At 38.2% G+C, this 24,888-nt stretch overlaps 1 protein-coding gene across 1 annotated transcript in view; it reads right to left on the bottom strand.

Moving 5' to 3' along the window:
• Positions 1-24,888, bottom strand: part of Spidr (scaffolding protein involved in DNA repair) — a 329,743-nt gene that overhangs the window by 55,694 nt on the left and 249,161 nt on the right. The window contains exon 11 of the mRNA XM_013009242.1: positions 2,369-2,509. Coding sequence (XP_012864696.1) covers positions 2,369-2,509 — 141 coding nt within the window. The remainder of the gene's footprint in view (positions 1-2,368; positions 2,510-24,888) is intronic.

The following is a 24,888-nucleotide window of genomic DNA, read 5'->3' as shown; positions in this document are numbered from 1 at the left end:
CATTGTCTAGCCAGAGCAGATCTCTAGGCTTGGACTGTTTTGTGCTGGGAGCCCATTCAGGTCCTTGATGGGCCCAGGTGGGTGACTCATGTGTGGAGTTCATGGCAAGCGGCATGCTGCCCTAAAATGGCTTTGCTGGAGTAATGTTATCTAGTTGATCTCATGACAGAGATCTTATTTTACCCTAATACACTTAGCCATAGATGCTTGTGAGTCTGAAACTGCTTACAAAGAATATTCTAACTGAGGATAGGGTTCATATGCCTCAGTAACATGTCTAGATATGCTTTTAAACATCAGGCAAATTGACCCTTTTCAACACAGGATCCTAGCCGCCCCCCCCCATCCAATTACATTACAATACAGGCACTTTGTTTTGATAGTTCTTTCTTTTTTATATGTTCATTTATTGTAAAGGTGATATACAGATTGGTGATATACAGGATTGTAGTTGTGTGCCAAGTAAGGTAATAAATACATTTCTTTTTTTATTGTGAAGATACCATAAAGAGGGCTTAAAATTACATGAGCAAGGTAATGAGTACATTTCTTATCAAGCATTGTTGCCTTCTCCTTTGTTTCCCCTTCCCATCCCTTCCCATCTCCCCCCAACCCTCCCTAAGCAACTTTTTATAAAAAAAAAAAAACAACAAAAAAGGAAGCACTTGTTTTAAGATATATCTATATAGGGCTGGGAAGGTGGCTCAGTGGTAGAGTGCTTGCCTTGCATGCCTAAGGCCCTGGGTTCGATTCCTCAGCACCACATAAGCAAAAAGATAAAAGCCGGAAGTGGTGCTGTGGTTCAAGTGGTAGAGCACTAGCCTTGAGCTGAAGAGCTGAGGGACAGCACCCAGGCTCAGAGTTCAGGCCCACAACCGGACCCAAAATAAAACAAAAAACAAAAAAAAAACCTTTAAAAAATTAAAAAAAAAGATATATCTATATAACCAATACAACATTTTTGTGTTTACTCAAGGCTAATAGGGGATTTGTTTATAATATTCCAGGAAAATAAGTTCTCGAGCGGAGTTGATGTCTACCTTCATGGTGCCACAGTAAAAGCAGACAAGTCATGTGGCTGAGGCCTACAGGAAAGTTGTTTCGTTATTGAGTTCAATCAGGAAAACTGTTCACAGTTTAGAATGGTCATATCAGAAAAGTCTTTAGGGAAACTGTCAGGGAATGATGATAAATGCTTCAGTCAAAATATACTCATAAAGGGCTTCCTTCTACTTAGATACTATTATAAGCTCATATTACTATAATTAAAAAAATCAATATCAAGAGGGCTAAAGTAAAACTACTTTAATAAAGGTCCAACAAAATTGAAAAGTTTTCAATTTATTTTTACAACTAAACATATGATAAAATAGTTCTATTAAAAAGTTTCTTCTTTTCATAGATTAGGATGATTATTGGAGAGGTAACAGCCACAGTTCAGGCCAGATTTATGTACTACTGCACCTCTGTCTATGCAAAACATTTTAGGGCAAAGTGTCATATACTTACAGAGAATGAGCTTGTTTTTTACTATGGAAAACCAATAGCATAACAACTTAGACAGTTTTGCTTCTATCTCAGAAAATCTTTTTCACTTAAAATTAGATTCTTCTTTACATAAACTATAATGCAAAGATGCATTATTATTATAGTTAGGAAAACATACAGAAAACAAATCTTTAAAGCTGAAAACCACACATATACTTAAAATTTGTCTTTCTTCTTCACTTCATTACAAACAGAGTATTCAGACTACATTAGTCAATTATAGGATGCTGAGAACTCTGGTCAACTAGTGAGGCAGAGGTAGAGACCACTTGTGCAAGTCGGGGAGACAGAAGACAGTTTCCTGAAGGTTGTTCCCATAAACTAGGTCCCTGGCCACACAATAGGACAGAGAGGATCAATGAGTAAACAATACTAATAAGCAATTTGATATTCTTGCATTTTGTTATCCTTATTCTAACCTGAAATAGTATTCAAAAAGGTATTAACAATTTTACTGTCACTAAAATTCATTAATTTCTATAAACAGACCACAAAAATAGTATATTTGTGATACAAATGTAAACACTACTTTTTGTACCAGACACATGATTTCATTTAGATGTCATGTCCAGGAGACTTATGCTGTTTTCAATACCTATTTTCCTTATTAATTTCAATAAAATTATGAATCACTAAACATGCATAATCCTTTTTATTATCAATTATGTATTTCTAGAGGTATTTTATAGGTTCCACTCACCCTTATTTCACAGGCAAAGTATGGGATGATCCCAGCATACTGTCTTTAAAGATAAAATTAGAGATCAAAGACTAATGAAAGAACTGGAACAAACTGTATAATCTTCCAGAATGTCCTTACCTTACTCTGGTGGCCTTCTGTAGAACCTTCACTCCCGTCAGGCTGCAGGGCTTTCCTTCCAACTCTCTGATCTTTGAGACAGCTCCCTCCATGTGTACTTCACCAAACATTCTATAGGCATCTTGTACTAAAAGGCATAGTCTGTTTAAAAAAATTAGCATTTAGTCTTATGACCATCCTCTAACTTGCCACTTATTTTGGGTCTTCTTTAATTTATGTTAGCAATGCTTATAGTATTCAGAGCAGAGCAGTTTTTAGATTTGAGCTCATTCTCCTTGGCAAATTTATTATTTTTTAATTTTTGCTGTAGTTTTTTATTTTGATGAAGTCTTACAACAAAATGAAACTTTTTAAAAAGGTATGTCATGGAGTTTAAAAATAGTAAACTATACTACTACAAAATAGATTGTGGGACAGAGAACAATATTAAAGATAAGAATGTAAAAGAAAAAAACAAATGATGAGTAAATAATGAACCTTTGAAGTCATGAGTCTTAAGTGCTACACTGGTAAAAGGTACAAAAACTATACTTGTTAGTGAAATGTCCTAGAGACAGAGAAGTATAGTTTGTAAGAGAAGCAAATGGAAATATTGTCAGGAAGAAAACATCATTTTTGGAATAACAGTGTGTCATAAAATAAGATCAAATAATGATGTTCCCACATAAAAATTACCAGACACAATCATGATGTGGGAAGAGTCTGAAAAAATAACTGAAGCCAGGTGCTGGTAGCTCACATCTGTAATACTAGCTACTTTGAAGATCTCAGTTCAAAGCTATCCCAGACAGAAAAATCTTCCAGATTTTGTCTTCAATTAACCAGCAAAATGCCAGGTTGGAGATGTGGCTCAAATAGTAGAGTGGCAGCCTTAAAAAAAGAAAGCTATTGAAAGAAAGAAAGAAAGAAAGAAAGCAAGCAAGCAAGCAAGCAAGCTATGATCAAGAAAGCCTAATCACAGTATAAGGCCCTGTGTTGAAGTCCTGGTATGGGTATATGCAAAACCAAACCAAACATCCCCAAACTGAAGATCTACTGAGTACACATGATATTAGAATTAACAGGTACAAAATTCAGAACAAATATTTTAAAAACATAAAAATTGCAAACACATGAATACAGAGAAGAGCTATACAAAACTACTTGGAAGGTTTGAAAAAGAATAAAATAGAACTGTTAGAAAGGGAAACTATGCTTATTGAAATAACAAACTAAGTGTGTAAAAGCTACATTTTATCAGAAGAATGTATATATGTTCCCAAATATACTTCTGGAAAGGTCACCCAGAAAATAGTTTAAGAGTTAAGAGAAAAAAAATACAAGAGGGGTGAAAATATACAGAGGACAGAATGAGAAGCACTAACATAGGCTTATTGGGAATCCCAGCAGAAAGAACAAAATGGAGGAAGAAGTGATAATTTATAATTTAGTGACTAACAACTCTTCTGGAATAATTTAAGAAACAGGAAGAAAAACAAATACCAAAGCAAGACAAATGTTTGCAATGATACTGTAATTTAGCAGATAGAACACTAAAGATAATGAAAATTTAAAAGAGCATGAGTTTGAAAAAAATTATTATTATTTTATTATTTAGTGTGGCAGTCCTGGGGCTTAAACTTAGGGCTTGGGTTCTGTCCTGAGCATTCTGCTCAAGACTACCACTCTACAACTTGAGCTATCATAGCTCCACTTCATTTTTTTTTGTGTGTGTGGTTAAGAGTCACACAGACTTTCCTGCCTGGGCTACCTTGATCTTCAGATCTGATCCTGAGATCTCTTGATCCTTCTGAGTAGCTAGAATTACAGTTGAGAGCCACCAGCATCTAGCTAAGAACATCTTCAAAAGAATAAAAATTAATTTATAGTAACCTTCCCAATAGTCATGACATAAGTACAGCCAAAGTTGCACCTCAAAATGGTACAACAAAATCGTAATCAAGGACAGTCATAAATATTGCATTAAAAAAAACTGGGGGCATTTTCCACATAGACTACATTTGTTCATTTTTAAGGTGATCATTAAAATAATTTCTAAATTAGAAGGAAATTTTACAAAAGCCTTTTATGTAAAAAGGTTTGAAATACAAGAAGGACCAGTGGTAAAACATATAAATAAATAAAATAAACATAAGATAAAAATAACAACCATTAATATTATTTAATGAGTACAGACTTGGAAAGATGAGATCAGATGGCACGAAAATCAAGTAAGTACACAGGCTCCCAGGGTACCATTCCATGCCTGAAGCTAAGATATCAAGCACAATACACACGGTGAAATTTCAAGAAGAGAAAGAGAGAATATAACTTCCAAATCCCTGGTGGGAGAAGGGGAAGAAATGGAATGAGAAATATAGTTATGTAACAACAACAGGAAACATAAGGAAAAAGTATAAAAAAAGCAAGAAACATAACGTAATGAATAGGATCCTGTACTTAAATCTTTATATATTAGAAGGAGAATAAAAGATATTTAAAACTGTCAGTTAAAGGAATTTGTCATGTCATTTCAATGAAGAAAAAAAAATAAGACTACTAACAAGACTACTTCTAAAGTACAGGAAAGTTCAAAGTAACAGGAGAGAAGAAAGAAATTCAACAAATATTAACCAAAGAAGGTTCAGGAGAGTAAACAGTTTCAAGAGAGAAAGCTCATGCCTGTAATCCTAGCTATGCAGGAGGCTGAGATATGAGGATCAAGGTTCAAAGCCAGCCTGGGCAGGAAAGTCCAGAAGACTCTTATCTCCAATTAACCACCAGAAAACCAGAAGTGGTGCTGTGGCTCAAGTGGTATAATGCTCACCTTGAGCTGAAGAGCTTAGGGACAGTGCCCAGGCCCAGAGTTCAAGCCCCATGACCAATCAAAAAAAAAAAAAAGAAAACAACAATAAAATAATAGACCACTATTATTCAGAATGTTTTAATTTACTAAGGAAGCAAAGAATGTTAATCCTGTGTGTTCTTTCTTTTTTTCTGTGTGTTCTTAATAGCTTCAAAAGACATAACATAGGAACTAATGATACAGGGAAAAATTTAAAACATGTGCCATCATTGTGGGAGATTTTAACACACTTCTGTCAATCATAGACAACAGAAAATAAAGATTTAGAAAACGTAGCTGGGCCTGGAGGTGTACACCTCTAATCTAGCAGGAAACAGAGGCAGGAGAATAGCAAGTTTGGGGTCAGTCCTGGCAAAGTTAGAAAGACCCTTGTTTCAAAAACAAAACACAAATGCAAGTGCTATAATGGTTTGGTTCAAGTGGTAAATGATTGTTTGCATGAGTGAGGCCCTGGGTCCAATCCTCCATTCAAACAAACAAAAATGATTTATAAAATATTCAGATGCCTAATGAGTCTGATTTGCTAGATGAACATTAGGAAAATCATAACAATTAGAAAAAGTCATTTTTCCAGTGTGCATGGAATATATATAAAAATTGATCAACTGTATAGCCATAAAGCAAGTCTCAGGAAAGCGTGGCTCAAAGTGGTTGAGCACTAGCCATGGTGTGAAAGAGCTCAGAGACAGCACACAGGCCCAGAGTTCAGCCCCATAACTGACAAAAAAAAAAGGGAATTTCAAAGAACCTGTATCTTACAGTGACACATTCTCTATGATGCAATTAAATGAGTAAAGAAGCTAAAAAATATGCATTAAAAAACTTTACATTTGGGAAATTTATATCAATAGGAAATCACAGTGGACTAGCCAATAGTTAATAAAAATACCACTCATTAAAATTTATACATTAAGATATATTGTATTCAGCTGGGTACCAGTGGCTCTTGCCTGTAATCCTAGCTACACAGGAGATCTGGGGATTGCAGTTCAAAGCCAGTGTGGGACTCTTATCTCTAATTAACCACCAGAAAACTGAAAGTGGTGCTGTGGCTCAAGCGGTAGAGTGCTAGACTTGAGCTGAATAGTTGAGGGACAGCACCCAGGCCTACAGTTCAAGCCCCACAACTGACCAAAAAAAAAAGAATCTTTATTATCTTTAAGTACTTGTATAAAGGAGTTGCAGTTTATGAATACACTATATCTTTTTTGTTGTTGGTGGTGGTCATGGGGTTTGAACTCTGAGCCTGGCTGGTGTACCTCAGTTCTTCAGCTCAAGGTTAGTGCTCTACCACTTGAACCACAGCAGCACTTATGCCTTTTTCTGCTTATCTGGTGCTAAGGAATTAAACCCAGAGCCTCATAAAGATTTTTTTAAAAAGGAAAAAAATCATTACTGATGAAAAGAAAAAAGTTATGGCTGTGTTAAAGAATTGATAGCTTTCCATACAATAAAACAGTATTTTTCCTATTTACATCTTACAATCAGTAAGTTCTACAAAAAATCCTTGTTAATTACCAAATTCTTCCCTCAGAGCTTCACAGCGAACCCTGAAAAAGCTCTTGTGAAGCTTTACATTCTCCTCTATTCTAAATGTGTTAAAATTTCACACCGAGGCCCAATAATCTTGGGTTTTCTAGTCACAAAATCTGAGTTTTCTGTACTGCCGAGTTATATTGGATCTCCTGTTTCCTATACCCCCATATCTTTCCTCCTTAGAGGATTTCTTCAGTTAAGGAGCTCTAGACTGTTGAAAGGGGAATGGCAGAATGAAAAATTTTGGGACAATGAGCCAGGTACTTATGCTTACAATCCTAGAAACTCAGAAAGCTGAGGTCTGAGGATTGTGGTTCCTGACAGTGGCGGTGTTTTTCAAGAGGTAGTATGTTAGCCTTGAACAAAACAAGCTCAGGAAGCTGGGTGCTGGTGACTCATGCCTGTAATCCTAGCTACTCAAGACGTTGAGACCTGGGGATGCAGTTCAAAGCCAGCCAGGGCAGGAAAGTCTGTGAGGCTCTTATCTCCAAGTAACCACCAGAAAACGGACAGCACCAGGCAGAGAGAGACAGAGAGAGAGAGAGAGAGAGAGAGAGAGACAGAGACAGAGACAGAGAGAGAAGAAAAAACATTTTGAAACCATGAAATTATTGGCACTTTGTCCTCTGATTTTAAGGCCAATTGGCTGGGTATCAATTTCTAGATAGAAACTAATTTTTCATCCAACATCTAATATCGCTTTCTCTCCTGTTGCCTCTTTCTGGGAGCTGAGGACTGTTTTAAGTTTCCTGAATGCTAAGTGAGAGCAGGAACAACACTATACATTCTTTTCTTTTTTTCTCTATGGGGCTTGAATTCAGGGCCTAGGTACTGTCTCTGAGCATTTTTTTGCTCAAGGATAGTGCTCTTCCACTTTGAGCCACAGCTCCACTTCCAGTTTTCTGATAGCTTATTGGAGGTAAGAGTCTCAAGGACTTTCCTGCCTGGGTTGGCTTTGAACCATGATTCTCAGTATCTCAGCCTCTTGAATAGCTAGGATTACAGACGTGAACCATGACTGGCTACAAGTATACATTTTTATGTAGAGCTTATGTCTTTCTTTGTATGTGACCATGTAAAGGTCTCCTTAACCCTACTTGCCTTTTTACCTGACAACTCTAAATCGGGAGATTGAGGCAGGGCATTGGGAACAGGACTCAGAGATGGAACCTGGTTATATTTTCTGCTGAGGAGCCCCCAGGGTTTCTTATAGGAAGATAGATTGCTCACTATACATGATGACATTAATGCTTGCTTGTGGTATTATTTTAAATCCCCATAAATAAAAATACGGAGTTCCCTTCTTTTTAGTTGTGCTGAGAAGGGAGAGGTGGAACCTAGGTACTATATTTGCCTGAGGTTTTGTCTTTATCTCAAATAAGCAAGGAGGAGAACTTTTGTTTGTTTCTTTCACCTTAGAGATGATTTGTCACCATTCTAGTCCTTCTCCCTTTGTTCATGCCTGACCACACATGCTCCCCTAGCTTGTTCTGCTCACAGAGTTGTGGCTCAGTGACATGCTGGCTCATGCCCAAGGCAGAGTCAGTCATCCTCTCCACTGGCTCAACTGGATTGGAACTGGCATTAAAAAAAGTCCAAACCAGAGCTAGCTTATCAGTGGCACACAATGAATTCCTTGTCAATGCTTCTCCTAAAATCAGTGCTGGTAGGACAAGTCTGGGCAGAAAAGGGACCCATGATCAACTTGTTTTTCCTGACATCTGAAATTTACTGTAAATTATATCATATTCAGTGCAAGCTAAGTGGTTTTCCAGGGAGGAAGTTTCAGGCTAGAAACTCCAGATTTCCCAACAGATACTTACTTGTATGGCTTGAATTTACTTCATCTGAATATGAAAATAAGGGCTATAGTAGCCATTAAAGTGATTTGCGTAACATATAGCTAGGTTCACTAATGGCACCGGGAAATAAAATCTTACCTTGATAAGCACTTAAGACCAATTTTCATAAGAAAAATTTACATTTTCACAATATTTTTTGCATATGTCTTGTTAGATCATTTATGGATTTGTTTGCTATTTTATTAATTTCTTTTGGCAGTACTGAGGTGTGAACTCAGGCCCTTGTGTTTTCTTTTCTTTTTTTTTCTTGGTTGTGGGGCTTGAACTCTGGGCCTGGGCTCTATCCCTCAGCTCTTCAGCTCAAAGCCAACGATCTACCACTTGAGGCACAGAGCCACTTCCAGTTTCTTGGTTGTTTATTGGAGATTAGAGTCTCATGGACGTTTCAATTCTCAGATCTCAGCCTCCTGAGTAGCTAGGATTACAGGCGTGAGGCACAGGCGCCTGCTGGTCCTTGTGTTTTCTAGTCCAACACTCTCACTTGAGCCAGGTCTCTAGTCTCTTTTGTTTTCCGCACTTTTTTAGATGGTGTGATTTTTGCCTAGTGTAGCCTAGACTGAGATTGTTCTACTACTTTCCACTGTAGTGGATCATGGGAACATGCTACTATGACCAGCTTGCTGAGGTACAGTATTGCTAATTTTTTGCCCAGGCTGGCCCTGAACCATGATTCTCCTGATTTCCACCTCCCAACTAGCTGCAATTATAGGCATAAATCATTGTTCTGGCTAGCCCTAGTTGCTGTTTTTCTTTTTAAATAATTTTTTATTGAGATTAGGTGATTATAAAAATTTCACAGTATTGTAGGACAGTAATACACAAACACATTTTTTTTTGGGGGGGGTCCAGTCATGGGGCCTGAACTCTGGGCCTGGGCGCTGTCCCTCAGCTCTTCAGCTCAAGGCTAGCGCTCTACCACTTGAGCCACAGCACCACTTCCAGCTTTTTTCTTTTTGCTTATGTGGTGCTGAGGAATTGAACCCAGAGCCTCATGCATGCAAAGCAAGCACTCTACCACTGAACCACCTTCCCAGCCCAACATAAACACATTTTAACCTTCACAATCAAATTGTTATTATCTTGGTCTATTAAAGTTTGTGAATTCTATAAGCTTTGACAATACAACTATTTTATCCATATTGGGTGATATGTACATTTCTTATTTGCTGTTTTAAATATTAGTTTGTTTTGTGTAGTTGATATAAGAAATATCAGTGACTTGTAACCCATGAATCTCACTAACTTATTTGTAATTCCTTTTATGTAGTTCCTTGGAATGTCAAAATGTCAATTTTGGTTCTTCTTATCTAATCCTTTTACTTTTTATTAATCTCATCTGACTACTATTTAGGATCTTCAGAAAAGTACTAAAGAGCAGTTAGTCACTTTGGACAACTTTATTCCGGATTTTGAAGAAAATCTCTTCAATATTTTATAGAAATGATTGTTTGCTCTGAATATTTTAGAGGAGATAATTCTCATCTGATCAGGAATTCCTAGTTTGTTATGACATTTAAAAAATTATATACATTGATCTTGGATCTTATCAAATGTATTTTTTGTATTAATTCCCTTCTTTGATTATGTTGTAAATAATCATTGTGTATACTTGATAAATGCTAAAGCAATTTTTCACTCCTGATGTAACGGCTAAAAATTCTTGAAGATTTACTTGGGATTTATTTTTTTACCTATGCCTAAGAGTGAACTGGCCCTTAACTTTATTTTTCATCCATATTTTATCTCATCATTTGCATAAGCTTCATAAAACGAGTTGATGAAGGCTTCATTTCATTTATTTCCCTGAGTAATTTGTGTAAGGCCTGATCTGTGTTTTGACAATTTGGAAGCATTCAGTGATAGGGCTGGGAAGGTGGCTCAGTGAGAGAGCGCTTGCCTTGCATGCCTGAGGCCCTGGGTTCGATTCCTTAGCACCACATAAGCAAAAAGAAAAAAGCCGGAAGTGATGTTGTGGCTCAAGAGGTAGAGCGCTAGCCTTGAGCTGAAGAACTGAGGGACAGTGCCCAGGCCCAGAGTTTAGGCCTCACGACCGGACCCAAAAAAAAAGAATTCAGTGATAAAACCAATTTGTTTTTGACATCCAGATCTAAGCTAAAGCAATCATGAAACATTACATAAGAGAATTGTAAAAGTGAAATAGAATGAAAATTTAAGCATATGTGTGTGACATAAGTATCTCTGTAAACTTTACGTAAGTGGAGAATTTGCACCCTAATTTCTGGAGCTAAAGCTCCACCAGTGCTCAAATTCAGGTGAAGCTCATCTGTTCTGTACTAATGGAATGCTCTATATCTTTGGATTCAATTTTGACTAGTCAATATGAGTACTGAGCACTTGAAATGTGGCTAAGGTGAGAACAGTTTTAAATTTTATTTGATTTTAATTTGCTTAAACATAAACATAAATAATCAATGTGGCTTGGGATCATTTAGTGGGCATTCTAGTTTAAAAGCATAAGTACTAGAGGAACCAGGAAACTACTTTGGGGAAATCAATCTTTTGGAGAAATGATAAGAAGCTTTTGAAGAATGATAAGAAATGATAGATATACTAGGAAGTCCAGAGCATACATGAAGAAGATATTTCAAATAGACTTCCATGTGGTAATAAAAACAGCCTGGTATTGGCACAAGAATAGGCCTGAGGAACAATGGAACGGAAGATCCAGAAATGAACCCACAGACCTATTGGCACCTGATATCTAAGGGAGCCAAAAACACAGGATGGAAGAAAGAGAGCCTCTTCAACAGAGGGTGCTGGCAGAACTGGCTATACACATGCAGAAGAAAACTGGAGCTAGACCCTTACATATCACCCTAAACTAGAATCAACTGCAAATGGATCAAAGACCTCAATGTAAGACCAGATATCCTGAAAATATTACAGAAACACTAGGACTCCTTGGCATGAGTTGAAACTTTCTAAGTAAAGATGGAGAATCACAACAAATCAAAGAAAGACTGGAAAAATGGGACTGCATTAAACTGAAGAATTTCTATATGGCAAAGGACATAGCTATTAAGGCAAAAAGATAGCCCTTGGAATGGAAGAAGGCTTTACTAGCTAGGTCATCATATCTAAAGTGTACTTAGAACTCAAAAAGTGAAACCCCCCCAAAACAAACCCTCCAAGAAACAACAGCCCCGTTAATAAGTGGGCTAAAGACTTAGAGACTTCTCCAAAGAAGAAATAAGAATGGCCAATAGACACATGAAGAGATGTTCAATATCTCTGGCCATAAAAGAAATGTAAATCAAAACAGCATTGAGATTCCACCTCACCCCAATTAGAATGGCCATTATCAAGAAAACTAACAATAACAGATACTTCTGGGGATGTGGCCAAAAGGGAATACTACTACTCTGTTGGTGGGAATATAAACTTGTTCAACCACTCTGGAAAGCAGTATGGAGGTTCCTTAAAAGACTAAACATAGAAGTTTCTCATGACCCAACAATCCCAACCCTGGGCATTTATCCAGTTGACCACAAACCAGGACACATTAAAGATAGCACAACCATGTTCACTACTTCCATCAGAAAGAATGATATTGTCCCATTCATAAGGAAATGGAAAGACCTGGAAAAATTATATTAAGTGAAGTAAGCCAGATCCCAAAAATCATAGGTTGCATTGTTTCCTTCATTGTAATAATTACAATGTGCCTGTAACCTACAAGTATAACCAATAGGAGTAAAAGACAAAAAATTAGACTTGGACATGATTAAACAGGACCCTAAACATTCACAAAGTGAAACCAAAGGAGGCTATTCTTAGGAGAGGATCACAAGGGCTCAATAGCTATGTGCTTATGATCATATATAATGATGCACATTGAAATGAATTTCAAAAATTGAAACAGGTGGTTTTTTATTTTACTTTTTGTGGTTCTTTTTCTTTTCCTTCTGTTTTTCCCTTTTTGTCACTGTTTTTTATTTCTGTACCTTTTACCTTGTATGTATGTTTATCTGGTAGGGGAGGGGAAGCATAGAAATGGTGGGATAAAGGGTGAACTAATTCAGCAGTAATACTCACTAGACACTATGCTGGAAGTGAATTTTGCAACTTGGTGGGGGAGGAGGGTCAGGAGGAGAAAAAGTGGGAGAAAATGAGGAAGGGGGTGGCACTGTTGAAAAAGAAATGTGTTCAATACCTGACTTACGTAACTGTAATTCCTTTGTATATCACCTTTACAATAAAAGTAAAAAGAAAATAGAAAAAAGAAAAAGAACCCCAACAGGCTTCCATTTAAATATTTCCAATTAGACTTTATCAAAGCCTGTATATACCACATTCAATTATTACACATTATATATGATATATGTAAAATGATATAAAATGGCAAATCCTTTGTACAACTAATTAATGATAATTTAAAAAAATATTGTAAGTCAGGTACCAGTGGTTCATGTCTGTAATCCCAGCTACTCAGGAGGCTGAGAACTGAGGATCATGGTGTATAGCTAGCATGGGAAGGAAAGACTATAAGACTCTTACCTCCAATTAATTGCCAAAAAGCTCATTATAGAATATGCAAGTCACAGAGTACCAAACTTAATAAAAAAAACAGTGGCATGCCCAGGCCCTGAGTTCAAGCCCTAGGACCATCCTACACACACACTCTGTCTCTGTATATATATGTGTATATATATGATATAATATATATATATATATATATTATAAGACATTAAATAATAGAATATTCTATTAAATAATAATATAAAATAGATATAGTGTACATATATATATATATATATATATATATAATTTACACCTGAGACATATATTCTCCAAACTGACCTTGAACTGGTAATCCTTTTTTCTTAGCCTCTGTAGTGCTGGGATTACAGGTGGGTGCCCAGTAGCCTAATATATATATTTTCTAATGGCTGTTTTGAAATCTTTGCTTTAGACTAAAAGCTTGTTCCTTCTGCTTTCTCTCCTTCCCTTCGTTTCTTTCTTGCTATGGTTGACTAGACTTGCTTTGATGTCATGATCTTCCTGACTCTCAGGATGCTGGTACTACAGGTGTGTACCACTGTTCCTGGGTCTGAAAGCTATGTCCATCCCCCTCTCCCCACATATACAACATGAATGGGTCACATGTTATTTCTTTTGCCTCTTTATTTTTTCATGACAAGTAGATATTTCTGATAATATTTTGTAGCAGCTCTGGAACTAGTTCCTCCTAGGCCTGAGGCTTGTTGTTACTGTTGGTTATATGACTCTGTAGTGACTTGTTTGAACTAACCATTTGATATTTACTTCCCATGCAGTATACAGTCTTGGATGTTTCTGTTCATATTTTTGTTCCCCCCCTTTTTAAAAAACATCTTTTTACATGGTCCCCTAGAGATTGTACCCAGGTCTGAAAAAGCCACTTACTGGTACAATGTAATGCTTAAGCCCTTTGACTGATTCAAACTCAACTCCAAATTTGAACTTGTGTATACAATTGCATATGTGTTATAGAGGTGCCAAAAGCTCAAGGAATGTAGGTTTTCGTTCTTCCTTCTTTAGGCACAGTTGGGATTTTCCAGTCTTCCTGGGGCATTAAGGCATTGGTATGTCTGACTGCCCAGGATGGTTTTATTTTAACTCTTGGCTTTCCCAGAGTACCCCTGGGTCTTAGTGGCCTACTTGCTCATTTACAGTGGTCAGTAGCAGTAGTGAAGCTGCAGTGCCAGTGAGACCTTCAGCCTTTGCTGGCTGATCTTGTTCTTCAGGTCCTCGTGGGCTGCCCTGGCTGCTTCTGAGTGGGTACAATTGAGAACTTGTGCCTACTAGCCTTCACCACTCCAAGGTCTGGCTCTGATCCCCTGAGGACTCATCTATTTCTTTTCTCTGATTCTCTCTGTAAACTTATTTCTTTGCCATTTTTGGTTGCTAAGTATCATGGAGCTATACACACAGACTTTCTCTTCATCAAGATCCATACTATTTTCAACATAAAATTGGACACGGACATTTCCTCTGTCTTCTAAGTGAGGCTCCCTTAGGAAGTGCTACATTATGCTTCCCTTTTGCTGTCTTCCTCCCTGACTAGAAATTTGATTTTTTTTTTTTTGTTGGTCATGGGTCTTGAGCTCTGGGCCTGGAGCTGTCCCTCAGCAATTCAGCCCAAGGCTAGAACTCTACCTCTTGAGCCACAGTGCCACTTCCAGTTTTCGGAGTGGTTCATTGGAGATAAGAGTCTCACAGCCTTTCCTGCATGGGCTGGCTCTGAACCGTGATCCTTAGATCTCAGCCCCCTGAGTAGCTAGGATTACAGGCATGAGCCACCACACCTGGCTAGAAATTTGATTTTTAATAACGTTATATAGAAATTCCTCATTATTTAGCTGTAAGGACTAGTCTTTCTGTTTAGTTCTACTTTCCCCTATTTCTGTGGTCTTAGGATCTGCCTACTCCCCCAAATCATATATGATCCTTGATCCATAACCCACTCTGCTACCAATTCATCTCGTGGTGTCTATACTATACTGTGGCTCTACTCCAGGGATACAATCAAGAAGATAGCTAATTCTGCTCAGCTCCAAGTATAGGGGACCTTTTACTCTAGAAGGGGGTGAGGGCTGGCCACTATTATCTCTTGTAACTCAATAAATGTGGCAGGCCAAGAATATTGATGCAACTTTTCTACCTTAGCTCATCTATAGATTTAAGACTTAATATGAGGGAAGGAAATCCAGAACAGCAACACCCTTGCCATAGTATTTTAGAGCAGTAGTGACATGCTAGCAGATGAGACCATTTTCCCCACTCTCAGTTCATATGAAATCAAAATTTTGATAAACATTTGAACAGAAAGGATCTAATGAGGGGTAGTGAGAGAAGGGAAGAGGTGGGGAGAGGCTCCAATACATCATCTACTGGGAGAGCATAGTAGATGGCACTCAGAGAGGCACAGCAGAGAGTCAAAGCACTGAGGCCTATACAAAGAGGCTGACTTTACTAGGGAGGTGGGTGGTGAATAAAGGGCGTTTATGACAGTTTACCCACCTCTTGCCATCCACAAACAAATGTTGAGGTGTAACCCAAGGGCATCAGCTGGTTTCTAGAACCTTTCACTTAGAGACCACAATTTCAATACATGAGCTTTTTGGGGGAACACTTCATATCTAGCCTGTAACGTGACTAAAAGGAGTGAAGCTGTAAAGTAGTGCCCACAAGCCATATCCACTAGCTTATTTGTTTTCTTTGGTTTACACAGTATTAAAATATTTCTAATTTAATAGCAAATTAAAAATTAGAAGATTTTACATACATTCAAGTTTTTCATTATCTTAAACCCAGAACTCTGCTGGAACTCCCTGGCTCTTCTCTTCTTGCTTAATCTTTATTCCCCCTGCCCCCCTTCAACATCCTCTTTGTCTCCTTGGCCCTTGCTTGCATGTGAGAATGCATTAGAGAAACAGTTTAAGGTAGAGACAGAAAAACATGGTCATGAATGACAGATGAAGTACAGGGAGAGCCTACCCAAGCTGAGGTTTCAAAGAAGTAAGTGGTCAGAGAAAACAGAGCAGCCTCAGATATATCTCCTTTCAGAGAACAGAGAAGCTCTGGAATGGGTGACTTTAGTCAGGATGTAGTCAAGGCTTCCGCTGATTAACAGTGAACCTCGAAGTCTAAATTGCTCAGTGGAGATATGACTTGTAACATGCAGCAGAGATAATACAAGTACACAGGGTTAGGATACTGGCCAACCTGCCCTCCAGGCTGAGATTTATAAGACAGAGGCAAGTCCCTAGAAACATTTACTACATCAGCCAAGGATGGTTAGATAGACCTGTATCCTTACAGCAGGCTGCAACTCTGGCTACAGCACCATGGTTCACAGAGGAGATGCTAAAATATCATGTGCCTTGCAGGTCAACAAGCAAACACAGTCTCATCTTTAGCAGGCTCCGAAATGCTGGGAACTAATGGCTAGCCAAGCCACAGGGGAAAGAGGGTGTCAAAGGATTTGACATTTTAAAGTTGTGCAATGGATTAGTATTCATAACATTGACCTTCCACTTTGGGAAGCAGATTGAATACATCCTTTGGCGGGTCTGCCTCTGAGCAAGGCAAGCATGCACATTCAGTCATACCTAACTTCCTGTTGCTGGTGACAGGCGAGGCTGAGCTGTAGGTGATTTCTCTTGCCTGTGAGCACTGAGCACTGCTGGTGGGTACTGTGAAACTCAAGTGAGAGACATTCCTTTTCCAAGGAGTCATCAGTATAAATCAGTGTTTAAGATAGAAAACTGAAAAATGTTTCACTGCAAGGAAGTAAGACTTTTTTATTCAGTGATGCTTTGCAATTCTTTTTGTTTGATTGTTCAAAAATTAATTGATTGATTCAGTAGCTTTAGTATATAGCTCAGGCTGATCTTGAACTTGTAATCTTCCTGTCTCTGTCTCAAGAGTGTTGGAGTTATAGGTATGGGCTAACACACCTGGTAGAAAGTAGCAATATTAGAGGTTAGAATCAGAGCCCCAAAAGTGCACTCATTCTATGAGACAGAGAGCTCACCCCTCTAAAAGATCTTGGAATAACAATGACAGGTAAACTGCACCTATTCAATATTAAGATCAGTAATTTTCACACTTCTTAAAACATACATCCTTATTCAGGTTACAGCCTAGAGAAGAGCCTCCATTCTGAGCTCTGCAGCTAGCTAATGGATCAGGGTTTGGGTTTGGGAGCTTCAATCTTCACCCTTGTGCAATCCAGCACTTGCTTCACACTCGGCCAAGTGCTGGGACCTCTTCAAAAATCTACTAAACAATCTGCTTCCTTCATCCATCAGGAAAATTTACATTGTCAGAAATCTCCACTGAATCTTTATAGAAGGGGTGACTGCTGTGGGTAGAGGGGCTCAGAAGGAAGAGGATGTGAGTAGCATAAGGCTTATTATGAAAACCAATTTGTGATGAGTGTTATGACACTAACTTCATTGTTTAGCTTCTGTAGTTTTGCTTCGAGAGGTGAAGTTCCATTCAGGGTAGAGCCACAAGTAACTGTGAAGTTGCCCACTGTCTGTAGATTGTTCTAGGACTAGAATTAGTCCTAGCCAGTCACACTCCATCACTCCCAAATGAGAAGACACCACAGTGGTCAAGAAACAGATTCACAAAGGGAAAAAACAAATCGTTTAAACAAGGATACAGGTGGATCCATTGCAATAATGAGTCGTTAAGTGGAAAAACGAACTTTACAACTTTGGTGGTGGGGGGGAGGAGTATTGGGTGGGGAATTGGGGGGGGGGTGGATGGGAAGGGATGGGAAGGGGAAACAAAAGAGGAGGCTACAATGCTTGATAGGAAATATACTCATTATCTTGCCCATGTAATTGTAACCCCTCTGTACAAAAAAAACATTCACAGCTGAGAGTGGTAGAAAACTGTTTTAATCCCAGCACAAAAGAGATTTAGGAAGGAGGATTCTAAATTTGAGGCTGGACTAGGCCAATGGGACCCTTTTTCCAAAATCAAACCAAATCAAACCAAACTAAACAACAACAACAAAAAAACCAAAATAGATTCACAGAAAATAATTCTGTTTTAGTCATCAGAAGCTATTAACAGGACCGTACCCATTTCTGAGCCATGAGGGTAAGGCGTGCACCATGTTAGAAGAATCAACTAAAAGCTGTGTCTAATGAAGCCACTTTCAGTACACTCCCGCAATATAAAATCATACATATAAGAGCTCTGTAGTTCAATTACAGCTGTATCATGTTGGAAAAATACTAGTCATTGAGAAGAATTTATTTATTTATTTTTGTAGTGTTGAGGTTTGAACCCAAGGCCTTGTGCATAAAAGGCAAAGAGCTCTACCATTAAGAGCTCATAACTAGCTTAATGTCCCATTATGTCTACTAGATAATATTTCAAAAATTACAAAAAAAAACCCCGTGATCTTTTTCATCTGTAAAGGCAACAGAAAAAAAAATCACAAGGAAAGCAAACTAGAGGCTTGTAGAGGGCTATTTGTACTGGAGCATAATTAATTCCTCTTTGAAAATTTCAATGCCCAACCCCCCTTTCTGTGTAACTTCCCCTTCTTTCATTCACTGGCTCAGTTTTACAGCTCCACGAGTAAGGGAGCAAGGGAAACGTGTGTGTCAGCGCATGCATGTGTGCTGAGAGAAGGGAGATTAAATGACCATGTGGGTGTTTACGTGAGCGATGGGGGCAGTTCTTAGCAGTCCACCAAGAATTCCGGGAATCAGAGTCAGGCCAGGCTGTTTTACTCTAGGTCACTGTCAACTACAAGCAGTCGCAAAATCAACAAGGAGCTTGCTTCCCACCTCATAATCTCTTATGAAGTCTCAACCCAAGGAAGAGAGAAAAAAACTTAAGAGAGGGGCAAAGGGACAGGAAGCTGAAATGGAAAGGAGAGGAGGGGGACAGACTGAGAGTATGAGGGGAGCTCCCCAGAAGAGGGGAGGAGGGCTGAGCTCCTGCAGCCGCCTCCAGACTGGAACTGGAGACAGCAGGACATTGTGTTCCTCTCCTCAAAAACAACCAGGCGCAGGCTCCCAAAGTAAACAGTTAATCCTGTTTATCTTTTTAACATGAGATGTTAACAGCAGAGTTTCTGCTGCACATAAATGTGGTTTTTATTCATTTAAAAATCATATTTATTTCTTTGCTGAAATGTGACATGTAAGTTTTTAATATCCGTGAATAGGACAGAATACCAATCTTTTTTGGTAAATATGATTTAACAAAGAATAAATCAAGAAAGGTTTTTTAAATACTCACCATCCTCTTTATTTGTGCATGATACTGCATTATTGAAATCAGCAACAGCCTGCTACAGCTTGGTCTTTAAGCAAGGCCCAAATGAAACCACCACCGAGAGACACTCAGTGCCAGCCTGGACTTTGACTTTTGGTTACTGCTTTTGAAGATAAGGCATCATACCCTTTGATGCTTAACTATAGCCCAAGATCCTGGGCCTACACAATACCATTACCAGAGGGTTTAGAGGTTATGTGTCCTATAACCCTGTTCTACCTCTTCCCTCTGGAAACCATTTACCTATCCTTTCTAAAATTTTGCCATTTCAAAAGTATATAAAAATAGAATAATTTAGTGTAATCTTTGAAACTGGATTATTAACTTTAGCATAATCCTCTGAATAATATAAGGTTATTCTCTTTTATTTTTGTAAAATAATATTATTTTTATTTATTTGTATTGTATATTTATTTATAAAATATTATTTCACCTATGCTTTTTTGTAGAAAAATATACATTACATAAAATGTACCATTTTAGTCATTTAAAAGTATACTGTCATGACATTAAAATACATTTGTAATATTCTGCTACTACCAGTACTATCTGGTTCCAGAGCAGTCACCCCCAGTCTCTCCCTCGGGAAGAACCAAGCAACATCTTTCTCTCTCTATGGATTTGCTTAGTCTAGATAACACATAAATGGAATCATATAATATATGGCCTTTTATGCAACAGCTTCTTTTTACTTAACTCTACTTTTTACTTAGTTTACTTTTTATAGTGCTGCTGCCTTGGCCTCACAAGTGCTGGGATCACAAGTGTGTGCCACCATACCTTGCAGATGCTCATCTTCTTTTGCCATGATTATAAATTATTCTTCCTATTCCTTTGCATTCAGAGTAATTCACCTTTTACTTTATTTTAGCAACCACATTCTATTTTGTATTATAACAATATGAGTATATCTCTTTTTTTTGGGGGGGTCCAGTTGTGGGGCCTGAACTCTGGGCCTGAGTGCTGTCCCTCAGCTCTTCAGCTCAAGGTTAGCACTCTACCACTTGAGCCACAGTGCCACTTCTGGCTTTTTTCTTTTTGCTTATATGGTGCTGAGGAATCGAACCCAGGGCCTGATGCATGCAAGGCAAGCGCTATACCACTGAGCCACCTTCCCAGCCCCTGAGTATATCTCTTCTGTCTCCTTTTAGACTGGTAGTTTCTTGAGGGCAGAAATCATAGTTCTTATTCCCCCTGTGCCTACCAGAGCTCTTTACTCAATTATACCTTACAGATGACCAATATATGATTGTGGTATCAAGCTGAGTTAAAGTTATTATTGAGCTCTTGGGGAATAATAGGTACTAAAATACTTTATGCAGTAGTTCATAAACTGAGATCTGCATATTATTATACAGTATACAAATAGTAAGGGAAGTATTAGTGTCTAGGTAAAGTTCTAAATTAGAGCAATAAAGAAAAGGATAGAGGGAAGAAGGACAGGGTTGGGGGGAGGGTGGATTTAGTCTAAGAAAGTTATTGCTCAAAATGTGTCTGCCAGCTTGGTAACCCAAGGTAGCTTATTCTCCACTCTACTCTTAAATGAGGGGTTTTGCTATTTCCCTTTTCACTTGCCTCTTCCTTATTGAAAGATTTTTTTCCCTTGGGGGTGGGGTGGGGTAGTAGGTGGTCCTAGAGCTTAAAACTCAGGGCCTGAGAGCTGTCCCTGAGTTGGCTTTGAATTGTGATCCTCTGATCTCAGCCTCCTGAGTAGCTAGGATTACAGGTGTAAGGCCTAGCGCCTGGCTTTATTAAAACCTTAAAGGATAACAATAGAAATACAACCATGGGCTTTGTGTTATGGTTATATCAAAGGCACATTACACATTTCTATAGCTTCCACTGGCTACCAAGTAGTATATTGGTAAAACCAAGTTATAGACTTTCTCAATCAGGGGCCTGTGAGGGATTGAAGCCCCCAAAATCCCATGACCCCATTATCTATGGATCAACAGCACAGATAATGAATGTGCACTCTTGGGAGAACTGAGAAGCCAGTCACTTGATTAACTTCCAGAGCTCTGCAGTTCCAATATGGGAGCCAGCTGAGAGTCTAGCACTATTGGAGAGTGTCTCTTGGTATAACAAGAAGCACAGTGTTGAGTTGTGCTGAGACATTTACTTCTGAATCAGGGTTTTTAATTTAAAGCTGACTAACTGGCCTACAGGCTAGTCCTATCTAATGCCATAGCTAATAAATTATCTGTGTTGTGAAGTACACATACATGTTCTACCTGCTCTGACCCTATTAAATAAAAAGCAATCTTGGCAAAATGAATACATAAATTTTTTTTTCTATTTTAAATACCAATGATAATTTTGTAAATTCTTCTAAAATTCTAAGAGTGATTATTCTAGGAACAGTCTCAACAAGAAATATTAAATGGTTTGAGATATATTTTGGGGGTTGGGAAAGATAAGGGAAAATGATGGAAGAGATCACATCAATGTCATCTGGCCTAACTTTTCAACACAGCGTGGTGAGTAGACACACTTGGCCTCCTTGCCATTCCACAAACACATCATGCATAACCCTGTCTCACATGCTCTAAGATACTCTCTCTGCTGTGTTCACACAGCTTCATGGCTTGCTTTCATGCCCTTTAGGATCTTTACTCAAATGCTAATTTTTTCAATGAGGCTGTACTTGTTACTCATGTAAAAATAGCAACCCTATACCTCTATTATTCCTTCTCCTGTTTTATTTGAAGATGTAATCATTATTGCCTTCTTAGACTTTAGCTATCTGTTGCCATGTTCTTCCAAAACAAGGAAATTCCAATGCCTGTGAATTTTGTTTCAGTATTATATCTCTATTACCTAGAATAATGTGACACCTAGTAGACACATAATAAAAATTGTTGAATATGCCCATGTAATTGTAACCCCTCTGTACAGTATGTTCACAAATAAAAAATAAATAAATAAATAAATAAATTGTTGAATAAATGTTGACTATCCTTCCAAATTCTTCTTTTTTTCTCTAGGAACTGTGTTCACATTCTTACCCTACTTTTATAGAGTTGTTGATCTTTTCCATACAAATTTTTCTGAGTACTTCAAGTATGGCTCTTCTGAAATGGTCCTTGAATCTCTCTGTCCCTCTTAGTACTCTGTTCTTGGTCACTAGTCTGACAGGTCTGAATTTCTGAAATAGCCTGAGTATTTCTTTTTTTTTTGTCGGTCGTGGGGCTTGAACTCTGGGCCTGGGCGCTGTCCCTCAGCTCTTCAGCTCAAGGCAAGCGCTCTACCACTTGAGCTACAGTGCCACTTCTGGTTTTCTGGTGGTTTATTGGAGATAGGAGTCTCACGGTCTCTCTTTCCCGGGCTGGCTTTGAACCGAGATCCTCAGATCTCAGCCTCCTGAGTAGCTAGGATTACAGGCATGAGCCACCAGCGCCTGGCTTAGCCTGAGTATTTCTTAGTCTTACTTACATACTTCCATATTTAATTTAATCTATAGCAGCCAACCACAGTGATCTCTTCAAAACAGATTAGATGCCATCCATCCCATGCTGAACACCTTGAAAACTTCTAATTGTCCTTGGAAGCTTAAACTGACATCCCAGTTCCTTTCTGTGCACCTTTCTTTCCTATTCCCTGAGCTCACTAAACTCCAGGTATATGAGCCTCCCTGGGCAATCTGAACACAGAAAGCCCATCTGTCTTGGCAGTCAGCAAGCTCTTTGCCTGGAAAGCATGCCTTCTAGTCTCTTGTGGCTTACTATACCTTTCCACTCAGGTTCCACTTCAAAGCTTTCCTCCTAGGTTTTCTAGACTTCTTATTCCAAGATAACCTTGATACCACTACTCAGCCTACTCCATACATGGCACAGTATTATTTGTTATAATAGCAAATATTCTTTGAGTGCTTAATATTTACCATATGCTAGTCTCCCTGCTAATAACTTTGTAGGGTCAACATGAACATACCAGTGACACCAGGGGAGACCATCAAATAATCTCCATTTAACAGACAAGAATAGGAGGCATACTCCATCAGAAAGAATGACACTGCCCCATTTGTTAGGAAATGGAAAAAATCATATTAAGTGAAGTAGGCCAGGACCAAAGAAACATAGGTCCCATGGTTTCCCTTATTTGCAGTAACTAGTATGTCTAGGACAAGCAGAAAAGGTCAAAAGCTATGTACATATAACCATATAAAATGATGCTAAGCAAAATGAACCCCAAGATAGAGACACAAGAGGTTTTACCTTTGTTGCTGTTCTTCTTAATGTACTTATAATGTACTGTGTGATTTTTTTTTTGTTTCTTTTGTATGTTCTTCTCCCATGGTATAACCCCTGTTTCCACTATATTTGATGTCAGTGCTCTGCATCTTGTATATACATTTTTCTAATTTGGGGAAGGGAAGGGAAGTAACAAAATGCTAAAATAAGGATACAGGTTGACCCATTGTAACAATGAGATGTACAAAACACTATGCTGAAAACGAACTGTACAGCTTCGGGGGTGGGGAGGGAAGGGATGGTAGGGAAAAAACAAAGGAGGGGGTAACAATGCTCGATAGGAAAGGTATTTATTATCTTACTCATGTGACTGTAACCCCTATGTACAATATCTTTACAATAAAATATATATTAAAAATGAAAATACAGCCCTTAAAATACAATCATATATCAGAAATTAATTTTGTGTTCTATAGCAAGTAGAGTAATAATAGTTTACAATAGTTTATTATGAATATATAACAACCAGGAAACAAGGGTCTAAAAGTTTCCAACAAATAGTAATGGTAAATGTTTGAGACAAGAAATTCTATTCAGATTTGACTGCATAATACATGTTGTCCATGGGTTTTGAGACATCCTGCTATATTTTATAAATATGTACTAATATGGTATGTCAAATAAAACCTAATAATTAAAAAAAAGACTAGGGAGGCATAAAGTCATTAGGTAATTTATCCAAAGCCATATAGATATATACTAACTAAAACTATCCACTTTACCTGTTGCATGTCCCTGATCTACTAAAAAGAAAATTTCTTGAGAGCAGTTGCTTATCTCTTTTGTTCATTGCTTTATACCCTTAAGCCCAGAGCAAAACCTGGCTAATTTTTTAAATCGCCGAGGTTCTGAGTGCTCTATATAGTTTTTTTTTTTTTTTTTTTTTGTCGGTCGTGGGGCTGAACTCTGGGCCTGGGCGTTGTCCCTCAGCTCTTCAACTCAAGGCGAGCGCTCTACCACTTGAGCTACAGCGCCACTTCCCTGCCTAATTTTTTAAATAACTAGTAAGTTTGTAGTAAATGGAAGATAACATGATTGTCCCCGTTGTCTGGGAATTTGCTCTTCTAAACACTTGGGGTTATAGTCAGACAGTTACATGTGTGGACCCTGAGGCTTGAACTTGAGGTGTGAGTGCTGTCTCTGAGCTTTTCTGCCCAAGGCTAGTACTCCTATCACCTGAGCCACAGGTCTATTACCAGCTTTTCTGGTAGT

The sequence above is a fragment of the Dipodomys ordii genome, unplaced genomic scaffold, assembly GCF_000151885.1.
Source record: "Dipodomys ordii isolate 6190 unplaced genomic scaffold, Dord_2.0 Scaffold9, whole genome shotgun sequence".
Classification (NCBI taxonomy): Eukaryota; Metazoa; Chordata; class Mammalia; order Rodentia; family Heteromyidae; genus Dipodomys; species Dipodomys ordii.
This window is presented reverse-complemented; position numbering and strand designations above follow the sequence as displayed.